Source organism: Myotis myotis, unplaced genomic scaffold, assembly GCF_014108235.1.
Source record: "Myotis myotis isolate mMyoMyo1 unplaced genomic scaffold, mMyoMyo1.p scaffold_m19_p_3, whole genome shotgun sequence".
Taxonomy (NCBI): Eukaryota; Metazoa; Chordata; class Mammalia; order Chiroptera; family Vespertilionidae; genus Myotis; species Myotis myotis.
Genome location: NW_023416335.1, coordinates 80526155 through 80547159, shown reverse-complemented (window position 1 = coordinate 80547159; position 21005 = coordinate 80526155). Strand labels below are relative to the sequence as shown.

The window sequence follows — 21005 nt, the reverse complement described above, 5'->3', positions numbered from 1 at the left end:
TTGCTTAGAAAAGTTAATGTTACCCCCAGATTGCTTCAGCACTAAGAATTCATGTTAATGTTGTATATATTTTTCATACACAAAAGAGTTTTTCCTTTGTTTTTTTAAGTTTCTCCTTTAAAAAACAGTTGTTCAAAAAAAATTTTAATCTAGAATAGAAACTGTAAACTTTCAACTTATTAACATGTTTTCTTAAGAAAAACTCAGACATCACTGTCATTTTCAAACTTTCTAATGCCAGAAATAATACTTATTATATGAAATGTTATTTTTAAAAAGAATATTTTTTAACATACATTCTTAATGGAGAATTACTTTTTATATAGAATAATGGATTCTAAGGGTGATGTTTGTGGAGAAACTTAAGCTTTGTCAAAATTCTTAGTTGAATTTTTACTACTGCCAAGATTGAGTATAGATAGAGAAAAAAACTATGTGATATGCATACTAATTTAATTCTTGAACACTTCAATAAAACTAGCTAGTAAAATAAATTTGAAATCACACTATGTGGTTCCAGATTTGAAGATGAGTCATTAATCCTTTTACATTTTAAAAAGTTCTCTCTGACTAAATTATATAATAGATGACAAGAGCCATAGTTAATTTACCATTGTAATCTCCTTTGTGTTTTAAATATCAACGGTTCAATAGATATTATGGGAGAAATAAACAAACATTTCATATTCTGTTTCCTAATTTTGCAGAGTATATTAATTATTTGGGTGCTTTGTGACTTAATTTTCCCCAAAGGAACTTCCTAAAATGAAAATTCATAAGAATTAGGATAATGGAGGAGTCCCAACTTAAAAAAAAACAAAAAACAAAAAAAAGGAAGAAAGAAAAGATAATTGTATAGGGTAACAACAAGGCCTGACAATTTGCTGATGCCTTTTTGCAAACCTGTTAAAGGTCTTCAAATTTTAACTAGAAAAGCTAATTTTTCATCCCTTTAAAATATTTAATATTTCCTGGCTTTCTCAATTTTAAGTTCTTATTTCATGTGTACTTTTAAAAAATATATTTTTTATTGATTTTTCAGAAAGAGGAAGGGAGATGGAGAGAGAGAGATGGAATCATTGATCAGCTGCCTCCTGCACACCCCCTACTGGGGATCAAGCCCTCAACCTGGGCATGTATCATGACCAGGAATCAAACTGTGACCTCCTGGTTCATAGTTCAATGCTCAACCACTGAGCCACACTGGCTGGACTCTGTTCATTTCTTTTAAATGCTTAAAGTTTAGTTAAAATTTTCTTTTCTTGAAAAACCTCTTCTAAATACTGAGAGATTATTACTTCATTTGCATACCTGATTAATAATGCTGGAGTAATCTCTTGTACATTATTACAATACCAACTATGAAAATTTTGTAAGCTTAGTGAATTTTAAGATGAGGAAACACTCATTTCTAGCTAGGTTCTTGTAGTTCTTGATATTTTCTTGCTAACCCATCTTTATATATCATGTACATATTTTCTGAATTGAACTAGATTTGAAAAGAATTAATTATTATTTTTAATTATTTAATGTTAATATGATTGTGTACAGTGTAAAAGAGTTTCAACAGAACATTCTTTAAGTGTCATTTTGATAAAAGTACATGGACTTGGTTCCTCTTCCCCAAAGCGGCCATAGGTGACCTCTGAAAATGGTTCGCTACTCAACTAGACCCAGAAAACTTCACGAAATCATGCAAATCAAGAGGCTCAAATCTTCGTGTTCACTTAAGAACACTCGTGAAACTACCTAGGCCATCAAGGGTATGCATATTCGAAAAGCCACCAAGTATCTGAAGAATGTCACTTTACAGAAGTGAGATGTGCCATTCCGTCGTTACAGTGGTGGAGCTGGTAAATGTGCCCAGGCGAAACAGTGAGGCTGGACACAGGGTCATTGGCCCAAAAAGAGTGCTGAATTTTTGCTGCATGTGTTTAAAAATGCAGAGAGCCCTGCTGAACTTAAACTTTAGATGTAGGTTCTCTGGTCACTGAGCACATCCAGGTGAACAAAGCTCCCAAAATGCAGCATAGAACCTACAGAGCCCAGAGGTGGATTACCCCATACATGAGTTCTCCCTGCTACAGTGAAAGGACTCTTACTGAAAAGAGCAGATTGTTTCTAAACCAGAAGAGGAGGTTGCACAGAAGAAAAAGAAACTGAAGAAACAAAAACTTATGGCTGGGAGTAAATTCAGCATAAAATAAATCTAATAAAAGTTAAAAAAAAAAAAAGTAAATGGACTTTTAAAAAGTATTAATTCTCTTAATTTTATCATTACTATGTAATAAAACTAGCCTATATTAAGAAGGGGATGGTTTTTAAGATAAAATCTTCAAAAAGAATACCTTCTACATCATATAATTAGAATCTTCTTCATAAAACCATCAAATAGTTTAAATTCTCTATTAAGGAAATCACTGGGTATCTTCATCTTTAGTGTTTCAATATTTCCATCTTCCATTTGGATTATCATTATAACCTTTACTCCCAGGTTGCCAAGAACCTTCTACTTCTGCAAAAGGGAACAAATCTTGAACTTTTCACTGTTCTCTTTACTTCCAGAGTAATACCATCCTATTGTTGGATACCATTGGCCGAGCCGTTCGTCGTCTCATCCTCCCTTCAGAAGAAGTTACATCTAAGAAACCTTCCTGGTGGAACAAGGAAGAAGCTGTAAGGAATACCCAACTTGTCCAGCAAATTGTCAAGGATTTTCTATAGCTTATTAACCATAAACATGAATGCCTGCCCATCCCTTTCATTGCCTTTTGTTCATTATAATGCACAAGAGAATTCTCTTACTATGCACTTGTAGATTTTAACACAGTACAAACAGACATAGATACACATACCATTACATAACATTGGCTTCTTTTTGTATCCATTGTACGCACATGAAAGCTTATCAGGACTGAATTAATAATAATAGAACATTATGAGCTATTTGAGTATGATATTTATAACAAATTCCTAATCATGAACCACTTTAACTTGTTTTCCAGATATGCATTTATGTTTTGGATTTATATGATAAACCCATGAGTACAACACCTGTGGGAAACTGATATAGGGTTGAGCCTCGGACTGACCTGCTGGCAAAGTCACAAACAAGTCCCAGCTTAGAGGGCTCAGTCCTCTTAGCATAATTAGGCTTGACCTTATAACACTCCCCAGATCTTACCTGGGAAGCTAATAGGCTGAGGGAAGTGCAGGGAGTGTAAACATGATCAAAACAGGGGAAACTCACAAGAACTGTAACTATGGTAACCACTGCATTGTTTACCTCAGACTATAAAAGGTCGGTGTGGCCTGAGCACGGGTGAAAGTCCTTCCTCTTGAGTTGGACTTACCCGCCTGGCCCCCCAATATTTCCAAATTATCTCTTGTCTTTTCTATTTCATTTGTGTGCAGCTCCTCTTCCAGATATTGAACCCTGAACCATGCGGGACGTGGAAGGAAACATTTACGACAAATACCTAATTACGCCTACTAGATAAATAAAATTAAACTAGTAAATAAACATTTTAGGCCAACCCAAAGAATTTATTATGCCATTTAGGAAAGCATCATGGATATATAATAAGGCTTATCCTCTGCTCTGCAGGATAGCATACTTATGTCTTAAACGTCCATGAAAAGAGATTTTTTTTAAATGTCATGAAGGTCTCCAGATCTAAGAAGAAAAGCATTTTCTATTTATTTATGTTAAATTCCACTGTTAACCCTTTGAGTGCCAACCAGTGTCCTAGGAACTACGCTAAAATTGCCAAGGCATTTTTGCTGACTTTACAGCAGTTTAGGAAAAAAATTATGAATCGCAAGTAAATGAAGTTACATATTCAAAAACTTAAGGAAACCTTTACTACATTGACATATTTAACAATATCATCATCACTAATAAAAGCAGACTTAGAACTGGACGCCATTTCGAAGCTTTGATAGCGCTCCCGGCACTTTTGGCGAAAGATAGGAGGAGCGTGATCGCGCTCCCTGGCACTCTAGGGGTTAATCATCCAATAGCACGTGTATTTCTAACCAGTATTGGGTGTTATCTTTTAACAATTCCAAAGATGTTTAGTGCGTAGTTCCCAGTAAATTTTACATATATTTTAGCCCATGTTACCATAAGTCTTGGCCTAGATAATGAGGTAGCTTTTCTGAAAATTACTTTTTACATGTTGAAAAATTTTATTTAAGGCAAAGCAGCTGAAGAGACATGACTGCATCTGACATATTTAATGTGAATATTTTGTTTTGTTTTGTCTTTAGGAAACGTATAAAATGTGTAAAGAATTTTCGCACAAAAACTGGCTAGTATTCTACAAAGAAACAGGGTGAGCTCTTGGTTGTAGATTTAAACTGTGGTCCTTATTTTGCCCATTATACTTCCTCTTTTAAATATATTTGTTTATTATAAAACTAATGTATCCAAATTATAAATGTTTTATTATAAAAGAAACTCATCCCACATTGTAGAACATTGAACAATAGACATGAGAAGAGACAGTGCTCATAGCTCCTTTATTCAACTACTACTAGTATGGCAGCTGGCACTTCCCATTATTTCTTCTGATGCATACCCTTGCATAGTTCATAATTTTGTGTAACTGTTTGCTTAGTTAACTCTTTTCTATGTTATTACTTAGTCTTAAAAATAATCTTTTTAAGGTTGAAATGATTTTGCCATGATTATGCAACCGTTATCCTGAGCATCTCCTTTCAGATACAGTTTTCTTCTCCTTTTTCAGGAGCAACTTGACTGTGCTGGATGTGCTAGAAGGGCGAACTCATACCATCTCACTTCCCATCGACCTCAAGACAGTTTTTCTTGTAGCAGAGGACAAATGGCTTCTGGTGGAGAGCAAAACCAATCAGTGGGTGGACCTACATAGTGTCTCATGCCACCGCTCCTCCTCACCCATTATCCAGCATCCTTACTGTTCTGTCTTCCTGTGTCTTTTAACAGTTTCTGAATTTGGTAGCACCTCTGTGGATGAAAGTTAAAAGAAGTGAGGAGAGAAAATTACAGTAAATTAAAGGTCACTTTACAGAGTAATTACAAAAGTGTTTTTAGAAGATCACATTGAAATTAACAGTAAAAACATAATAACTTGTATGTATGATCCATATTTCTTTGGGCTTTTTCCTGTTAGCACATTGAGAACTCACTGTGTTCTTGCCAAACTAGAGATTCTTCAAAATAGATCTTCAGTTTATCCTGTCTTCAAAGGGCCACAGTCTCCATCATAGAGCTGTTGCTTTTGTGTGCCTTCACAGAATCACCTCTTAGAAGCTTCTTCTTCATTTGGTCATGTGTGCTCTCATTTGGTCATGTTTGTGTTTGTGTTGCTTCCCCATTGCACTGCGCACTTCCTGATGAAAGGGACATTGTGTGCGCTTGGCATAAAGAGGGTGGGTGCACGGTAAATATTGAGTGCCCTCCTTCATGCATTTACCCACTAGCTAAAGGCAGCCTTTCTCTGCAGCCCTGCTGGCAAGCTTAGGTAGTCTGCTCAAAAGATTTCTGGCTATTTCTACAGCACCATCTCAGAAATCTTAAAGATAAGGAGATCAAGGAGATTACAGTAGTGAAGGCTTCTGTCCCTTAGCTGGTCACAAATCAGAGGTCAGGCTCCCACTTCCTGGCTGATCAAACAGTTGTATCAACAGCAGGCTCCATGATAATAAGTGTGTATCGTTGCAGTTGTTTTTTCTTTTCTTTTTTTTCTTTTATAGCCCTTCCTCTTACACAAAGTGCTAGATTTTTAGTTCACATTTGTTACTGCATTGTGATTATCACTGCTCCTTCTACATGGTGTTGACAATCACAATGAAACTCTGGGAATTGCAAATTATGCTAAAAATATAAAAAAGAGGCTTTGGGAAGAAAAACTTGATTTTTCTAGTCTGGCTGCACGATTACTAGAAAAATAAAAACTTTTCACTTAGAGGTTTTGTTTGTTTACAGGAAATACCTTTTAACTAAACCTGCACATATCGAATCTGAGGATAGTGGGGTTTGCCAGTTGTATGTATTGAAGGAGGAGCCGCCCAGCACAGGGTTTGGAGTTACACCAGGTAAGCACTGTGCTCTTTGTGTTTATGGCTGTATGGGTGTGTGCTCATATACACACTGTCCTCTAGAACCATTTAACAGCAATAATATCAGCATACGTTAAATTTATACCAAGAGCAAACTTAGTCACTACACTGGTAATAGTTAATAAGAATCCACCATCTTTTAAGTTCTGTCTTTGAATTTTTTTAACTGACAAATCAGAATTTTTATATACATTTAGGTTCCAAGTCTATTTTAGGATAGCATTTTTCCTTTTCACTTAGACCAGTGGTTCTCAACCTTCCTAATGCCGCGACCCTTTAATACAGTTCCTCATGTTGTGGTGACCCCCAACCATAAAATTATTTTCGTTGCTACTTCAAAACTGTAATTTTGCTACTTTTATGAATCGTAATGTAAATATCTGATATGCAGGATGTATTTTCATTGTTACAAATTGAACATAATTAAAGCATAGTGATAAATCACAAAAACAATATGTAATTACATATGTGTTTTCCGATGGTCTTAGGCGACCCCTGTGAAAGGGTCGTTTGACCCCCAAAGGGGTCGCGACCCACAGGTTGAGAACCACTGACTTAGATCATCAGGCTTTCTACTTAATTCATCACAGTTTTGGGGAAGTAAATAGTACTTACGAAAAAACTCTAAAACATACCATTACCAACATGGATTGGGTCAATTTCATGTCTTTTCTGCAGGGCTCTACTAATGATAATATTCATTGCTAATAAAAATTTGAATGCCATAAATACTTGAAATTACTTTGAGAAGATGCCTTGACAGTAAAAAAAAACTGAGTTTTCTCAGACGAAGAGCCATGAATGTAATTCAAAGTGTTTCCTCCTTTTTAACTTGTGCTTTTCTGTTTAGGTTGGTGAGAATGAAATCTTGTAAAAATTAATTTCATGGAGCATTTTATGGGCATGTGGTATCTAATGTTTCTCTGACACTATTCAGAAACAGATTTCAGCATACCTCATAGAATTTCAAGTGAGCAGCTATCATCTGAGAATCTGAGTTCAGCTGTGGGACAAAAGATAGCCTCTCCTAACCGAATTCTCTCAGATGAGAACAGTTATGCTACAGCCATTGTTGGTTTCCCAGATCTCATGGTAAGATCAGTTTTTTAACTTATTGAATAAATATTTCTTCTTAATTTGGCCTATAATATAAAGCCTATTTGAGGAGGTAATTAAAAATGAAATGATTTTCTGATAAACATTTCAGATCAACATTCTGTTTCCCAAATAAAACATTGAAAAATGTTTTACATAAATGGTTTCATTGCCTCTTTTAAAAATATATTTTTATTGATTTCAGAGAGGAAGGGAAAGAGAGATAGAAACATCAATGAGAGAGAATCATTGATGGGCTGCCTCCTGCATGCCCCCTACATTTAATTTTCATAATTTCCTTTATAGCTTTGAGGTGGGATGATAGAATTATTTAAAGATAAAAATGTCAGTTCTGCTTGATAGTATACCAATCTCACATACCTCAAAATTTTAATGTAATTAATGAATGAAGAGTACTTCAGGGTAAAAGACTTCTGAAATTCAAAACCCTATAGATAATATGTGGCTTAGAACTTTGCCATATGTCTTCCTAATTATCAAGTAAAAAGCATTTGCTATAATATTATGTAACTGAAAATAAACCATGTTGAAATACAGTATCTAGAGCAGCTTTGATTGAATGAAAGAGATGTTTAATATGCTTTCTACAATGCTTGCGTTATCAGTATAGAAAATACTGGAGCTATTTTTCTGAAGGTATAACTATTTACAAATTCATATTCTGATTAAAGAAATTAGTATAGAAATATAATCCTATATAATAAAAGGCTATATGCAAATCGACTGAACAGCGGAACAACTGGTCACTATGACATGCACTGACACTCAACACAGGAGCTGCCCCCTGGTGATCAGTGCACTCCCACAGGGGGAACGCCACTCAGCCACTCACGGCTGGTGAGTGCAGCAGCACTAAGGATGTCCGACTGCTGGCTTAAGCCCACTTCCTATCAGTCAGACATCCCCCGATGGCTCCCAGACTACAAGAGGGCACAGGCCAATTTCATGCACTGGGCCTCTAGGGTTACTATAAAAAGGTTAGAAAGAACAAGTTGAATATAAGGCACTGTTTTTATTAGCCCTGTAGAAATTCCTTATAGCCTGTAGAACGAGTGACCTTGTTAAATTCAAAGCTCTATCCTTGTCCTGGCAGGTGTGTTCAGTTTTTAGAGTATTGGCCCTTGGACCAAAGGGTCACAGGTTCCATTCCCAATCAAGGGAAGGTCACCTGGGTTGCAGGTTCCATCCTGGTTGGGGTACATGAGGGAGGCAACCAGCTGATGTGACTCTCTCACATTGAAGTCTCTCTCATTTTCTCTTTCTCTCTCTCTCTCTCACTCTCACCCTCCTCCCTCCCTTCCTCCTTTCCCTCTCTCGAAAAATCAATGGAAAAAACATCCTTGGGTAAGGATTAACAAAATAAATATATATAAAAGCTGTATTCTCCACATTTAATATAGTACCCATCACATAGATGTTCAATGAATTTTTGTTTAATGAAGGATTCATCGATTATGCAGCCTTTTAGCATTTTATACCAGTCATATGTTTTAGGCCTTAATGCAATAGTCAGGCACTTCTACAGGATTTTATAGATGAAGAAACAGAAACAGAGAGGATGTATCCCCTAGGCCCGTGGTCGGCAAACTGCAGCTCTTTGGCCCCTTGAGTGTGGCTCTTCCTAAGCCTTAGGAGTACCCTAATTAAGTTAATAACAATGTGCCTACCTATATAGTTTAAGTTTAAAAAATTTGGCTCTCAAAAGGAATTTCAATCGTTGTACTGTTGATATTTGGCTCTGTTGATTAATGAATTTGCTGACCACTGCCCTAGGCTACAGCGATTATGAGTAAGTCAGCTGGGATTTGAGCTCAGGTGTGATTGACCGGAAACCATAGACTTTCTACTATAAGACAGTCCCTTTCCGCTTCTATGTGAATTTCTTTCGATTCTTCATAAAACTGTCAACAAAGGGGTATATTGCCTTTTATTAACTTTTTATAGCATTATCAGAGGCACCTAAATTATTATAAACTTATTAAAACTTTCTAAACTAATACCAAATATCTGCAAAAACCTATAGCAAATGTCATCCTCAATTGTGAAACATTAAAAGCAATTCTTTCAATATCAATAAGACAAGTATACCCACTGTCACCACTTTTATTAAACATGTCATATGTGCTCTATTAAAAAATTGATAAATTTCATCAATGCTAAAAACTTAAGCTCTGTAAAAGACACTGTTAAGAGAGGAAAAGACAATCTACAGGCTGGGAGAAAATATTGGCAAATCACATTTCCAACAAAGGACTTGTATTAGGAATATATAAAGATTTATCAAAACTCAAGAGTAAGAAAACCAATAATCCAAAATAAAAAAAATGAGTAAACAGTGTCCCAGTGTGAGGTGTCAGAGGTCAGAGCCTGAGCAAGTGAAAAGGACATCTGTGATGGGGGAGGGGGAACCACTAGTGATGGCAGTCAGTACAGGCAGGATGAAGATGCTGTGTCCCCTTGAAGGGGCAACTTGATTTGGGAGCCAAATAAGGTGAGGAGGGCAGCCAGGCATGAGCATAGCCCAGGGTGGGCTATCGGGACCTTATGATAAGTAGACTTACCATGGTGTTCACTTTGTAAGGTAAAATAGGCATTGAGTCTTTGTGTTGTATACCTGAAACTAATCCAATGTTGTATATCAACTATAATTTTAAAAAATACTGGTAATGTTCTATTCCTTATGCCAGATAGTTGATGTGTTAGTTTATTTTTAAACTAACTATATTGTTATATTTCATCCTTTTAGTTATAATTCATTTCAAGATAAAACATAGGTTGTATAATCACACTTGTCTGAAAATTATGATTATTTGTGAAGCAGCTATCTCTTGTACCAAATTCAGAAAGTTTAAGGAATAATTTTATTTTCTTATACTTGTGAAATGTAAGTTTACTACTGGTATCTGCATAGAGGGCTGTATTACCCAAGCTGTGATGAATGTGGTTCATAGCACTTCAGTACTTGCATCTCTTTTTGTGTGTTTTTCAGTCTCCCAGTGAAGTTTATTCTTGGAAAAGGCCATCATCTTTGCATAAATCAAGGGTCACTGATACAGCGTTCTATGGGGGGAAGAAGAAAAGTGGAACTCCAAAACAGAGCAATTGTGTGACTCTTGTGGACACTAATCAGATAGTCCGGATTTTGCCCCCAGGAGAAGTCCCTCTAAAAGATATCTACCCAAAAGGTAAGAAACTTACCAATTCCTAATTTAGCAAGGTAGTTAAAGGCAGTTTCCTTTTGGTAGGGATATTTAATTTATCATTGGCATTGTATATTTATAAGTATAAGAGTGGTCTAGTAGTTTTAAAGACCTGTATGTACTCAGAAAGTTGTCCCTCAACTTCCCACACTGTGTAGTTTTAGTCTTTGCTGTTAGAACTCATCTTCATTTGCATTAGAATCTATAAAATAACTTTACTTAAAATATGTTGTCAAGGAGACCTTTAAAAATCACTAAAATATTAGACATAGATCTGACATTTTTCTTAAACCAGAGATTTCAAATGGTGGGCCAAAGCACACGGGTGTGCTGCAAGAATTTTTAAAACATGAGATACTTGACTATTTAGTCAGGTGAACTGACATCTTTTCCCCTAGATTGTCATATAAAAAATTATAGCAGCCAACACAACAATAGCTGTCTGCTATAAATGAATCAAAGTTATACCTATTTTTTGTCAGATCAGCAAAAAATATATTTCTTGGTGTGCCACAAATTTTAGTAATTAGTTTATGTGTGCCATGAGATGAAAAAGGTTTGAAAATTGGTGGCTTAAACTCTTGTGATGAAAGGCGAGGGACTTATGTAGATGGATTCACTTACTAGTGCTCTCAAAAATCAACTTATATTTATAACTACACTAGAGGCCCAATGCACAAAAATTCATGCACTCGGGTGGTATGGGAGAGTCCCTCAGCCTAGCCTGCACCCTCTCAGAGTCCAGGAGCCCTCAGAGGATGTCTGACTGACGGCTTAGACATGCTGCCTGCAGTCTGACCTCCCTCTGCGGGAGGCAACCGGGCAGGCTGATCAGGGGATGGCGCCGGCCAGCAAGTGGCCGGCCCCACACCCCTGATCTCCCCTCCATGTCGCTAGTTGCCGCCACCTCACCCTATTGCCTTCCCCTCCCTCTGCCCGCTGGCACATGCCTTGGCTGGCCTGGTGCCACTTGCTTGCTAGCCCCACCCCCTGCCAACCAGTTGTTCCGCCGTCCGGTCGATTTGCATACTATACTTTTATTATATAGGTTGTTTTGTTTGGGGCTGCAAATTATGCTCAGAGACTGAATTTGTCTTTGCATGCTTAACACAGTTTCACTGTAGGAATTTCACTACCCAATAGCATACAGAATGTCTTTTAATAAGCCAATAAAGAAATAACATACTCCAAACCAATGATCAGTTAATCACACTATTGTTCCAGGCAAGTGGAGATGAAAGAAATAAGTCCAAATTTAGTCAAGGTGTACCTTTTCTTAACCAACCTGGAGCACACTTCCAGCACCAGCACAAAACCAAAGTCCCTATTGCTATCGTGCGTGGCCAGGAAGCAGTAGCATAGCATTGGACACAAGATGGTCTCCTTCTGAGGCCACTGCTAGTATGAGTTGCCTTTATGAGGACAGGAGCTGATGCCCCAAAGGTCTTCAGAGATCTATTTAGGTCAGCAAAGGGTTGCCTTGCCCAGACCAGAGAGTCTCGAATAGGTCCTCACAAACTCTTGGTATTTAGAGTGAAATGCCCTCTTGCTGTAACTGCTTCTCCACGTTTTATTTGATAAGTCCCCCTAGGAGAACGACTCAGCATCTGAGCTACTGAGTGCTTATCAATAACAACAGGTGAGATAATGACATTCTGAAACAACTTTCTTCATTCTTACATCTAAACAACTGTATTTCTAAAGACAATATGTGGGTTTTTTTGTCTTTGCCAAAAACAAGTGGATTTAAAACAACTTTGATTTGAAATCATATCAAACCAATACACAACACTGCATAGCATATGTCAGGTCCTCCGCTGATCACTTTTCTTTGTATAAATTCACTTAATCTTCAAATCCCCACTTTATTGTTAATGTAATTTCTAATTTATATGCAGGGAAACAGAGAGGTAAAATAATTTGCTGAGGATCTCCCCACCAGAGGCCGGCAGAGCCAAAGTCTGCACCAAGGTCTTCCAATCCCTAGTCCTGAGCTATTCTTACTGAAGCACACTGGCTTTAATTATCCTATATAATAAAAGGGTAATATGCAAATTGACCCTAACAGCAGAACGACTGGGAATGACTGGTCACTATGACACACACTGACCACCAGGGGGCAGACGCTCAATGCAGGAGCTGCCCCCTGGTGGTCAGTGTGCTCCCACAGGGGGAGCTCTGCTCAGCCACAAGCCAGGCTGATGGCTTCCAGACAGCAGGTGGACATCCCCCAAGGGGTCCCAGACTGCGAGAGGGCACAGGCCGGACTGAGGGACCCCCCCAAATGCACAAATTTTTGTGCACCGGGCCTCTACTAATAGATAATTATGAAATTTTGTTATCATTGATCCACTGATTATTATTTGCATCACAAAGGCAGTAATAGGCTGTCCTGTATTTATATTTATTATATTAACATGGACTTTGTAAATATAATTCTAAATGCATTACAGAAATCTATTACTGGGTTTGAAAAGTCCTGGTTATATGTTAAAATATTTAGAATTATTAGTTCCTTCCACATAAGTCATCATTTCCTTAAAATGTGTTTTATGGTAGAAGAGGCAAGTGAATAAACTGCCAATTGTAGCACATTGCTATGATAGGAACCTTCACAAGTGGGGGGAAGCTTACAACCCAGACTGGTGATTATGATCTGACTCTTGAAGGATGAGTGGGAGTAAATCAAATGAAGGAATTGTTCCAGAAAGAAGGAACCTCATGTGAAAGGTACAGGGGCATGACAGAGCATTCCAGGAACTACAAGAAATTCTGCACGAGTGTTTAGAGCACCTTCATCCACCCAAAAACCTGAGGTCAGCCCTGATACTTCTCCCTCGTTTTCCACTGCTAATCCATCATCAATTACATGTCCTTCTGATAAATCTTACAAACTTATCTGATATCCACCCTCTTGTGTACAACTCTGTTGCCAACATTTAAATCATCACCAGCACTGCACTGGAATATTGCAGTAGCCTCCTGACAAAGTTCCCTCTTCCACTCTTTCTTCCTCCTCCCATTCTCCATACAGCAGAGTGATATTTTTCAAGTATACATTTTTCTCTTAGTAAGGCCCAGTTAACATACAGTAAAGTTCACACTTTTTAGTGTTATAGTGCTATGAGCTTCACGAATACTTATAGTTGCATAACTGTCACCACAATCAATAGAGAACAGTTCTAGCTCCCCTAAAATCTCCCCCAAGACCCTCTGCCGTCAAATCCTCCTCCTACTGCCAAACCCCCACTGACCTGATTTCTGTACTTACAGATTTGCCTTTTCCAGAATGTCATATAAATGGAATCACACAGCATGTGGTCTTTTGAGTCTGGCTTCTTTCACTTAATATAATGTACTTGAGAATCATTTATGTTGTGTGTACCAGTAGTTTGTTTCTTTTTATTGCCAAGTAGTAAGTAGCCTATTTTGTGAATGAACAAAATGTTGTTTATCTATTCACAAGTTGATAGATATTTGGATAGTTTCCAATTTGGGGCAATAGTGAATAAGGCTGCTATGAACGTTTTGTAGAGGTTTTCAAAAGAACATGAGTTTTCCCCTGGCCAGGTGGCTCAGTTGGTTGGAGTGTCATCCCATATACCAAAAGGTTACAGATTTGACCCCTGGTCAGGACACACACAGGAGGCAACCTATTTATGTTTCTCTCTCACATCAATGTCTCTCTCTCTCTCTCTCAAATCAATGAAAAAATATATATCCTTGGGTGAGGAGTAAAATAAATAAACAAACAAACAAACATAAGTTTTTGCTTCACTTGGGTGAATACCTAGGAATGGCATTTTTATGTCATGTGATAAAACTGCCAAACTGTTTTCCAAAATGGCAATACCATTTTGCATACCTGTCAGCAATGAATGAGAGTTCCAGTTGCTCTTCCTCTTTTCTAGTACTTGGTACTGTCAGTTTTTGCCATTCTAATTGGTGTATAGTGACATCTCATTATGATTTTTAATTTGAATTTTCCCTAGTTCCTGATGATGTTGAGCATCTTTTCATGTGTATCTTCGTTAGTGAAATGTCTCTTCAGATCTTCTGCCTACTTTTTGAATTGGGTTATTTGCTTTCTTTTTAGTGAGTTTTGAGTGTTCTTTATGTACTAGTATTCTAGATACAACTTCAGTATCAGATATATGTTTTCCACAGATTTTCTCCCATTTTGATAAAAGGAAAATCCCCTATGTTTTCTTCTAGGACTTTTATATTTTACATTTATGCTTCATGTTGACTTAATTTTTTTATATGGTACAAAGTGTGGGGTGAGGCTCATTGTTTTGCATGGGGATATTTGTTTTAGGATCATTTGCTGAAAAGACTGTCCTTTCTCCATTGAATTATTTGAACCTATGCTGAAAATCAGCTGACCACATATGTGTGGGTCTATTTGGGGATTTATGGTCCATTCCATTGATCTATGTGTCCATCCCTTTACCAATACCATACTTTCTTAATTACTTTCTAGCATTGTACTTTATATTTATCTTAAAATCAGTTAGTATAGATCCTCCAACTTGGTGGGGATCAGTGGGTGAAAAATTACTAAGAAGACATCAGAGTTAAGGGAAAAATCTGACAAAATTAGCCTAACTGGATTCTTGTTGAAGGCAGCCAGAGTGAGTGATCAGACATCACGGCAGAGATGATGGAGGATCAGGAACCCAGTCAAATTTCGAGGACAGGGGATTTGAGTTAAGCTTATATGGCACTATTCTTACTAAAATTGGACAACGCAGAGAAAAGTTTTGGAAGCCCAAAAGTTAGGGTCTAGTTGTGAAGAGTCTAACCAGAATTTGGTTAGAAAGAGAATCTTTGTCATCATCCATACTGATAGCTCTACTTCATTAAGTTTCACTGCTGTAATACCACAATTTATTCATCTTTCTTTATTGATGTGCATTTAGGTTTTTTCCAATTTTTTACTTTTAAAAATAGTGGGCTATGCACTGGCTGTGTGGTTCAGTTGGTTGGAGTGTCACCCCGTACACTGGAAGATCACAGGTTCGATTCCTGGTCAGGGCACATAGCTAGGTTTTGGGTTGAGTAACATTACCAAATTGTTTCCCAAAGTTGTTAATTCAGCAGCATAAAAGAAGTCCCAGGACTCTGCATCCTCATCTAGTCTTGTAGGAGTTTTTTTCTTGTGGTTTTATACTACCTTTGCCTGTTTTCTAGTAAGTTTAAATATCTTTTTATATGTCATAGTTTACTCTTCTGATAATTGTCTGTTTATATCTTTTGCAATTTTTTCTTGGTTGGTAGGAGTTTTATTTCTCCTCATTTGTTTAAGTAGTGTTCCTTAAATATTCCAAATGTATATAAAAGTGCTTAGGATCTTGTCTGGCACATAGGAAGAATTTTATTGGACTGTAAAAAAAAAAAAAATCCCTAGAAAAATGGTAAAGGGAAATACCAGGATGATAGCTAGGCACAGACCTAGGGACCAATCACTGCAGATTAGAAAAGATGAGAAGATTTTAGGAGAGAGCCTCCAAGAAAGTGATAAATCCAATATATTTGAACATATTTAGAGATTTTTGACAATTAGGAACTTTGAGTATGAATTTGTGCTAAGTGAAAAACTAAACCAACAACAAAACATGATAATTATTAGCTACATGAAAAGAAAAAGTTATACAGGAAAGAGAAAGCAATAACAGCAAAAATAAGACATATCTCAGCTATGAATAGCATTTACCTTCTCTATATATAAAACCCTAATATGCAAATTGTCCCCTCAGGAGTTCGACCGAGAGCCTGGGAGTTTGATTGCGCATTATGACATGCGCTGACCACCAGGGGACAGCGCGGAATGAAGGAAGGCCCTGGCCAGCAGCCAGAGGCCCCAATCAGCCCTGATTGCTGGCCAGGCCTAGGGACCCTACCTGTGCACGAATTTTGTGAACTGGGCCTCTAGTATAATCATCCTATCTAATAAAAGAGAAACATAGTAATTAGCCGTACCTCCGCTAACCTTCCCATTGGCTAATCAGGGCGATATGCAAATTAACTGCCAGCCAAGATGGCGGCCGGCAGCCAGGCAGCTTGAAGCGAACATGAGGCTTGCTTGCTTCAGTGACGGAGGACTCCAACGTTCTCCACCTGCCGCTGCCGGCCTCTGAGCTTGCAGTTTGAAACATTGTTATAAATATAAAAGCTAAACAAAACCCCAGAAACCTGCTTTCAGCCAGCCAGGATCTCAGAGCTGGAGCTGAAACAGTGTTTCGATTATAAAACCCAAACAAACCAGATACCTGCTTTCAGCAGCGGAGGCTTTAGAGCTGGAGCCAAGCCTCAGAGCTAAAGCTGGCCCAGAATTTTAAAAAAAAAGAAAAAAAGGAGCGGTTGGGAGCTTCAATCACCCGCCAGCCTGAAAACAGCCCTCAGCCCCTCACCCAGACTGGCCAGGCACCCCAGTGGGGACCCCCACCCTGAAGGGTGTGTGACCAGCTGCAAACAGCCATCATCCCCTCATCCAGGCTGGCCAGGCACCCCAGTAGGGACCTCCACCCTGATCCAGGACACCCTTCAGGGAAAACCAGCTGGCCCCCACCTGTGCACCAGGCCTCTATCCTATATAGTACAAGGGTAATATGCCTCCCAGCACCGGGATCAGCGGAGCCGCGAGGCCTCCCGGCACCGGGATCAGCGTGACAGGGGGCAGCACCCAAACCCCCTGATCGCCCTGCGGCTCTGTGTGTGACAGGGGGCAGGGCCACAACCTCCCTATTCGCCCTGCTCTGTTCGTGACAGGGGAAGGCGCCCCAACCCCCTGATCAGCCCTGCTCTGTGCCTGATAGGGGGGAGCTCCCCACCCCCCTGATCGCCCAGCGACTCTGTGTGTGACAGGGTGCGGTGCCCCAACCCCCTGATCGGCCCTGCTCTGTGTGTGACAGGGTGCAGTGCCCCAACCCCCCCCCCCCACGGGCCCTGCTCTGTGTGAGTGTGACAGTGGCGGTGCCCCAACCCCCTGATCGGCCCTGCTCCATGGGTGATAGAGGGCGGTGCCCCAACTCCCCTATTGGCCCTACTCTGTGCATGACAGGGGGGAGCTCCCCAACCCCCTGATGGGCCCTGCTCTGGGCGTGACAGGGTACGGAGCCCCAACCCCCCTGATTGGCCCTGCTCTGTGCGTGACAGGGGGTGGCGCCGCAACCTCCCCATCGACCTTCCTTGAGTGTGACTGGGGGCGGTGCCCCAACCCCCCAATCGGCCCTACCCTGAGCGTGACTGAAGGTGGCATCACAACCTCCCGATCCGCCCTGCTCTGTGCATGACAGGGGCGGCACCCCAACTTCCCAATCAGCCCTGCTCTGAGCCTGACCAGGGGCTGCACCTAGGGATTGGGCCTGCCCTCTGCCACCCAGGAGCAGGCCTAAGCCAGCAGGTCGTTATCTCCCGAGGGGTCCCAGACTGCGAGAGGGCACAGGCCGGGCTGAGGGACCCCTCCTCCCCCCGAGTGCACAAATTTTTGTGCACCGGGCCTCTAGTCTATATATATAAAAGCCTAAGCGACCGTTATGAGTGAACAACTGGTCAACCAGTCGCTATGATGTGCACTGACCACCAGGGGGCTCAACGCAGGAGCTTCCCCCTGGTGGTCAGTGCACTTCCATGGCCAACCTCTCATGGCCCCTCTCCCCGTCAGGCCGGTCCCAATCGGCCCCGATCAGCTCCTATCAGGACTGGGTGAGATGCCCCTATTGGCCCAGATTGTTGGCCAGTCCGAGGGACCCCACCTGTGCACGAATTCATGCACCAGGCTTCTAGTAATAATATAAGCACTGGATGTTAATCTAACCAACATTTTCATATAAATACTAGAGGCCCAGTGCATGGATTCATGCACCAGTGGGGTCCCTCGGCCTGGCCTGTGCCCTTTCGCAACCCAGGATCCCTTGGGGGATGTCTGAGAGCCAGTTGCAGCCCAATCCCCGCAGACCAGGCTGAGGGACCCCACTGATGCACGAATCCATGCACCAGGTCTCTGGTATGCATATAAGATCTTTGGTTAATCTCTTCCTGTTCCCCTCTTCCCTCTGAGATTCATCAGTCTGTTACATGTTTCCATGTCTGTGGTTTCCGCTCCTGTGTTGAACGTCTGCCCCCTGGTGGCTAGTGTGTGTCATAGCTACTGGCCTGTCAGCTGGTCGTTTAGGCTTTTATATATATACTAGAGGCCCGGTGCACAAAAATTTGTGCACTTGGGGGGGTCCCTCAGCCCGGCCTATGGCCTCTTGCAGTCTGGGACCCCTCGGAGGATGTCCACCTGCTGGCTCAGGCCCACTCCCCGGGGAATTGGGCCTAAGATGGCAATCAGACATCCCTCTGGCAGCCCGGCAGCCCTCAGGGGATGTCCACTTGCCAGCGGGGAGCAGACCTAAGCTGCAGTCAGACATCCTTAGCGCTGCTGAGGAGGCAGGAGAGGCTCCCACCACCACCGCTGTACTGGCAGCCATCAGCCTGGCTTGTGGCTGAGCAGAGCTCCTCCCATGTGAGAGCGCCCTGACCACCAGAGGGCAGCTCCTGCATTGAGCGTCTGCCGCCTGGTGGTCAGTGTGTGTCATAGTGACCAGTCATTCCCAGTCCTTCTGCTGTTAGGGTCAGTTTGCATATTACCCTTTTACTATATAGGATAGAGGCCTGGTGCACGGGTGGGGGCCGCCTGGTTTGCCCTGAAGGGTGTCCCGGATCAGGGTGGGGGTCCCGCTTGGGTGCCTGGCCAGCCTGGGTGAGGGGCTGATGGCTATTTGCAGCTGGTCACACCCCCTTCAGGGTGGGGGTCCCCACTGGGGTGCCTGGCTAGTCTGGGTGAGGGGCTGAGGGCTGTTTTCAGGCTGTTGGGTGACTGAAGCTCCCAACCTCTCCTTTTTTTCTTTTTTTTTTTATTCTGGGATTTATTTACCTTCTATGGCTGTCACTGGAACTGAGAGCCGGCTTTAGCTCTGAGGCTCAGCTCCAGCTCTGAGACCTCGGCTGCTGAAAGCAGGTATCTGGGTTTGTTTGGCTTCTATAATTGAAACACTGTTGCAACTCCAGCTCTGAGGCCCGGCTGGCTGAAAGCAGGTTTCTGGGGTTTGTTTAGCTTCTATAATTGCAACATTGTTTCTTAGAGTGCAGCTCATAGGCCGGCAGCGGCAGGCGGGGAACCTTGGCTTCCTCCATCAGTGGAGCAAGCAAGCCTCATGTTCGCTTCAGCTGCCTGGCTGCCGGCTGCCATCTTGGTTGGCAGTTAATGTGCATATCGCCCTGATTAGCCAATGGGAAGGGTAGCGAAGTTATGGTTAATTACCTTGTTTGTCTATTATTAGCTAGGATAGCTATTGAGAGTGGGAAAAACAAGGTTGGGCAGGGAAGGGGTGTATGAAAACAAGTTATAAACTCTCATCTTCCATGGTGGGAAGTCAATAAATGATCCCTAAAACTAAAACATCATAAAACTAAGTACCATAAGGAGGAAGGTGAATACCAAAGAAACAGCATAAAAGTTGACCGTGTCTCTGGAAGCAGGAAATGAGGGATAAGAGGAGTAAAGGGACTGATAGCTTTTTCTTTCAGCTTGTGTGACTCCTTAATCTATGCTCATGTAGGTCTCTGATGTAAATTCAGTTTTTTAAAGTAAATAGAATCCAACCATCTGACAGTTAGAAACTAATGCTTATCAGCCTTTTATTAAGGAAATCAATAGAAACTATAAAGGCTACTCTCCTGGTGGCTTAATGATGGTGCAACTTTTGCTTAATGCAGACAGGGAGAGATTTATTGCTTTCTCCCAATTGTTTTTCTTCTAGCTAAGTGTTAGCTTTTTTTCAGTCACAGGCCTTAGCTCTTTAAATACAAATTAATGACTCTTGATTGATTGAAAGTAGTACTCTGTTTTTTGAACTTTTAGTAAATTCAAAGATTTGGTATTAGCATGATTGCAGGGTATAGAAGATTGTTAACTAGTACTTAACAGATGTACATCAAGTTACATTGCTAGGAGCAAATTTTTTAATGTAATTTCATCTTCCCTCTGAAAATTTTCTTGGTACCTTTGCCTGACAGTTTATACCTCCTCCTAATCTTGGCATTGTGCATGTAAGCTGTCCCCAGTCTTCAGGGGAACAATGCCGTGAACACTGCAGTACTGACTTCCCTTCATCATTAGTAAACTAATCCATAAATATAGTTTATACCTGACTTTGAAATCCACCTGGATTATAAATATAATGGAACTTTACTGAGCCTCCATCCTCTCAACAGTGTTGGAACATTTAAAATGGATAGACAAAGATTTGGCCAAGTTGGGAGGGAAATCTGACCATGGTTTTTTACTTCCTTAATATAATCATATGTTTTGAGCTGATTTATTTTCACATCAGTAAACATCAATTCTGATTATTTTTCAAAGTGCTTACAATTATCACCACCACTACCACCACCGTTAGTATCTTTTAAATACTTTATAGCCACAAATTGCCTTTTCTAATAGTGAAAATATTTTTTAGCAGCAAGAGTAAAATTCTTGCGTTCTCTTCTTGAAATAGACATGATCATTATTGAATTTTCTCATCCTCTTTATGT

General features: G+C 40.5%; 1 protein-coding gene and 1 pseudogene across 1 annotated transcript in view; both read left to right on the top strand.

Moving 5' to 3' along the window:
- VWA8 (von Willebrand factor A domain containing 8) overlaps positions 1-21005 on the top strand; it is a 403894-nt gene that overhangs the window by 255917 nt on the left and 126972 nt on the right. The window contains exons 30-35 of the mRNA XM_036297783.1: positions 2566-2676; positions 4273-4337; positions 4752-4877; positions 5972-6081; positions 7043-7197; positions 10211-10406. Of these exons, the coding sequence (XP_036153676.1) occupies positions 2566-2676; positions 4273-4337; positions 4752-4877; positions 5972-6081; positions 7043-7197; positions 10211-10406 (763 nt within the window). The remainder of the gene's footprint in view (positions 1-2565; positions 2677-4272; positions 4338-4751; positions 4878-5971; positions 6082-7042; positions 7198-10210; positions 10407-21005) is intronic.
- On the top strand, positions 1534-2177 carry LOC118650041 (annotated as a pseudogene).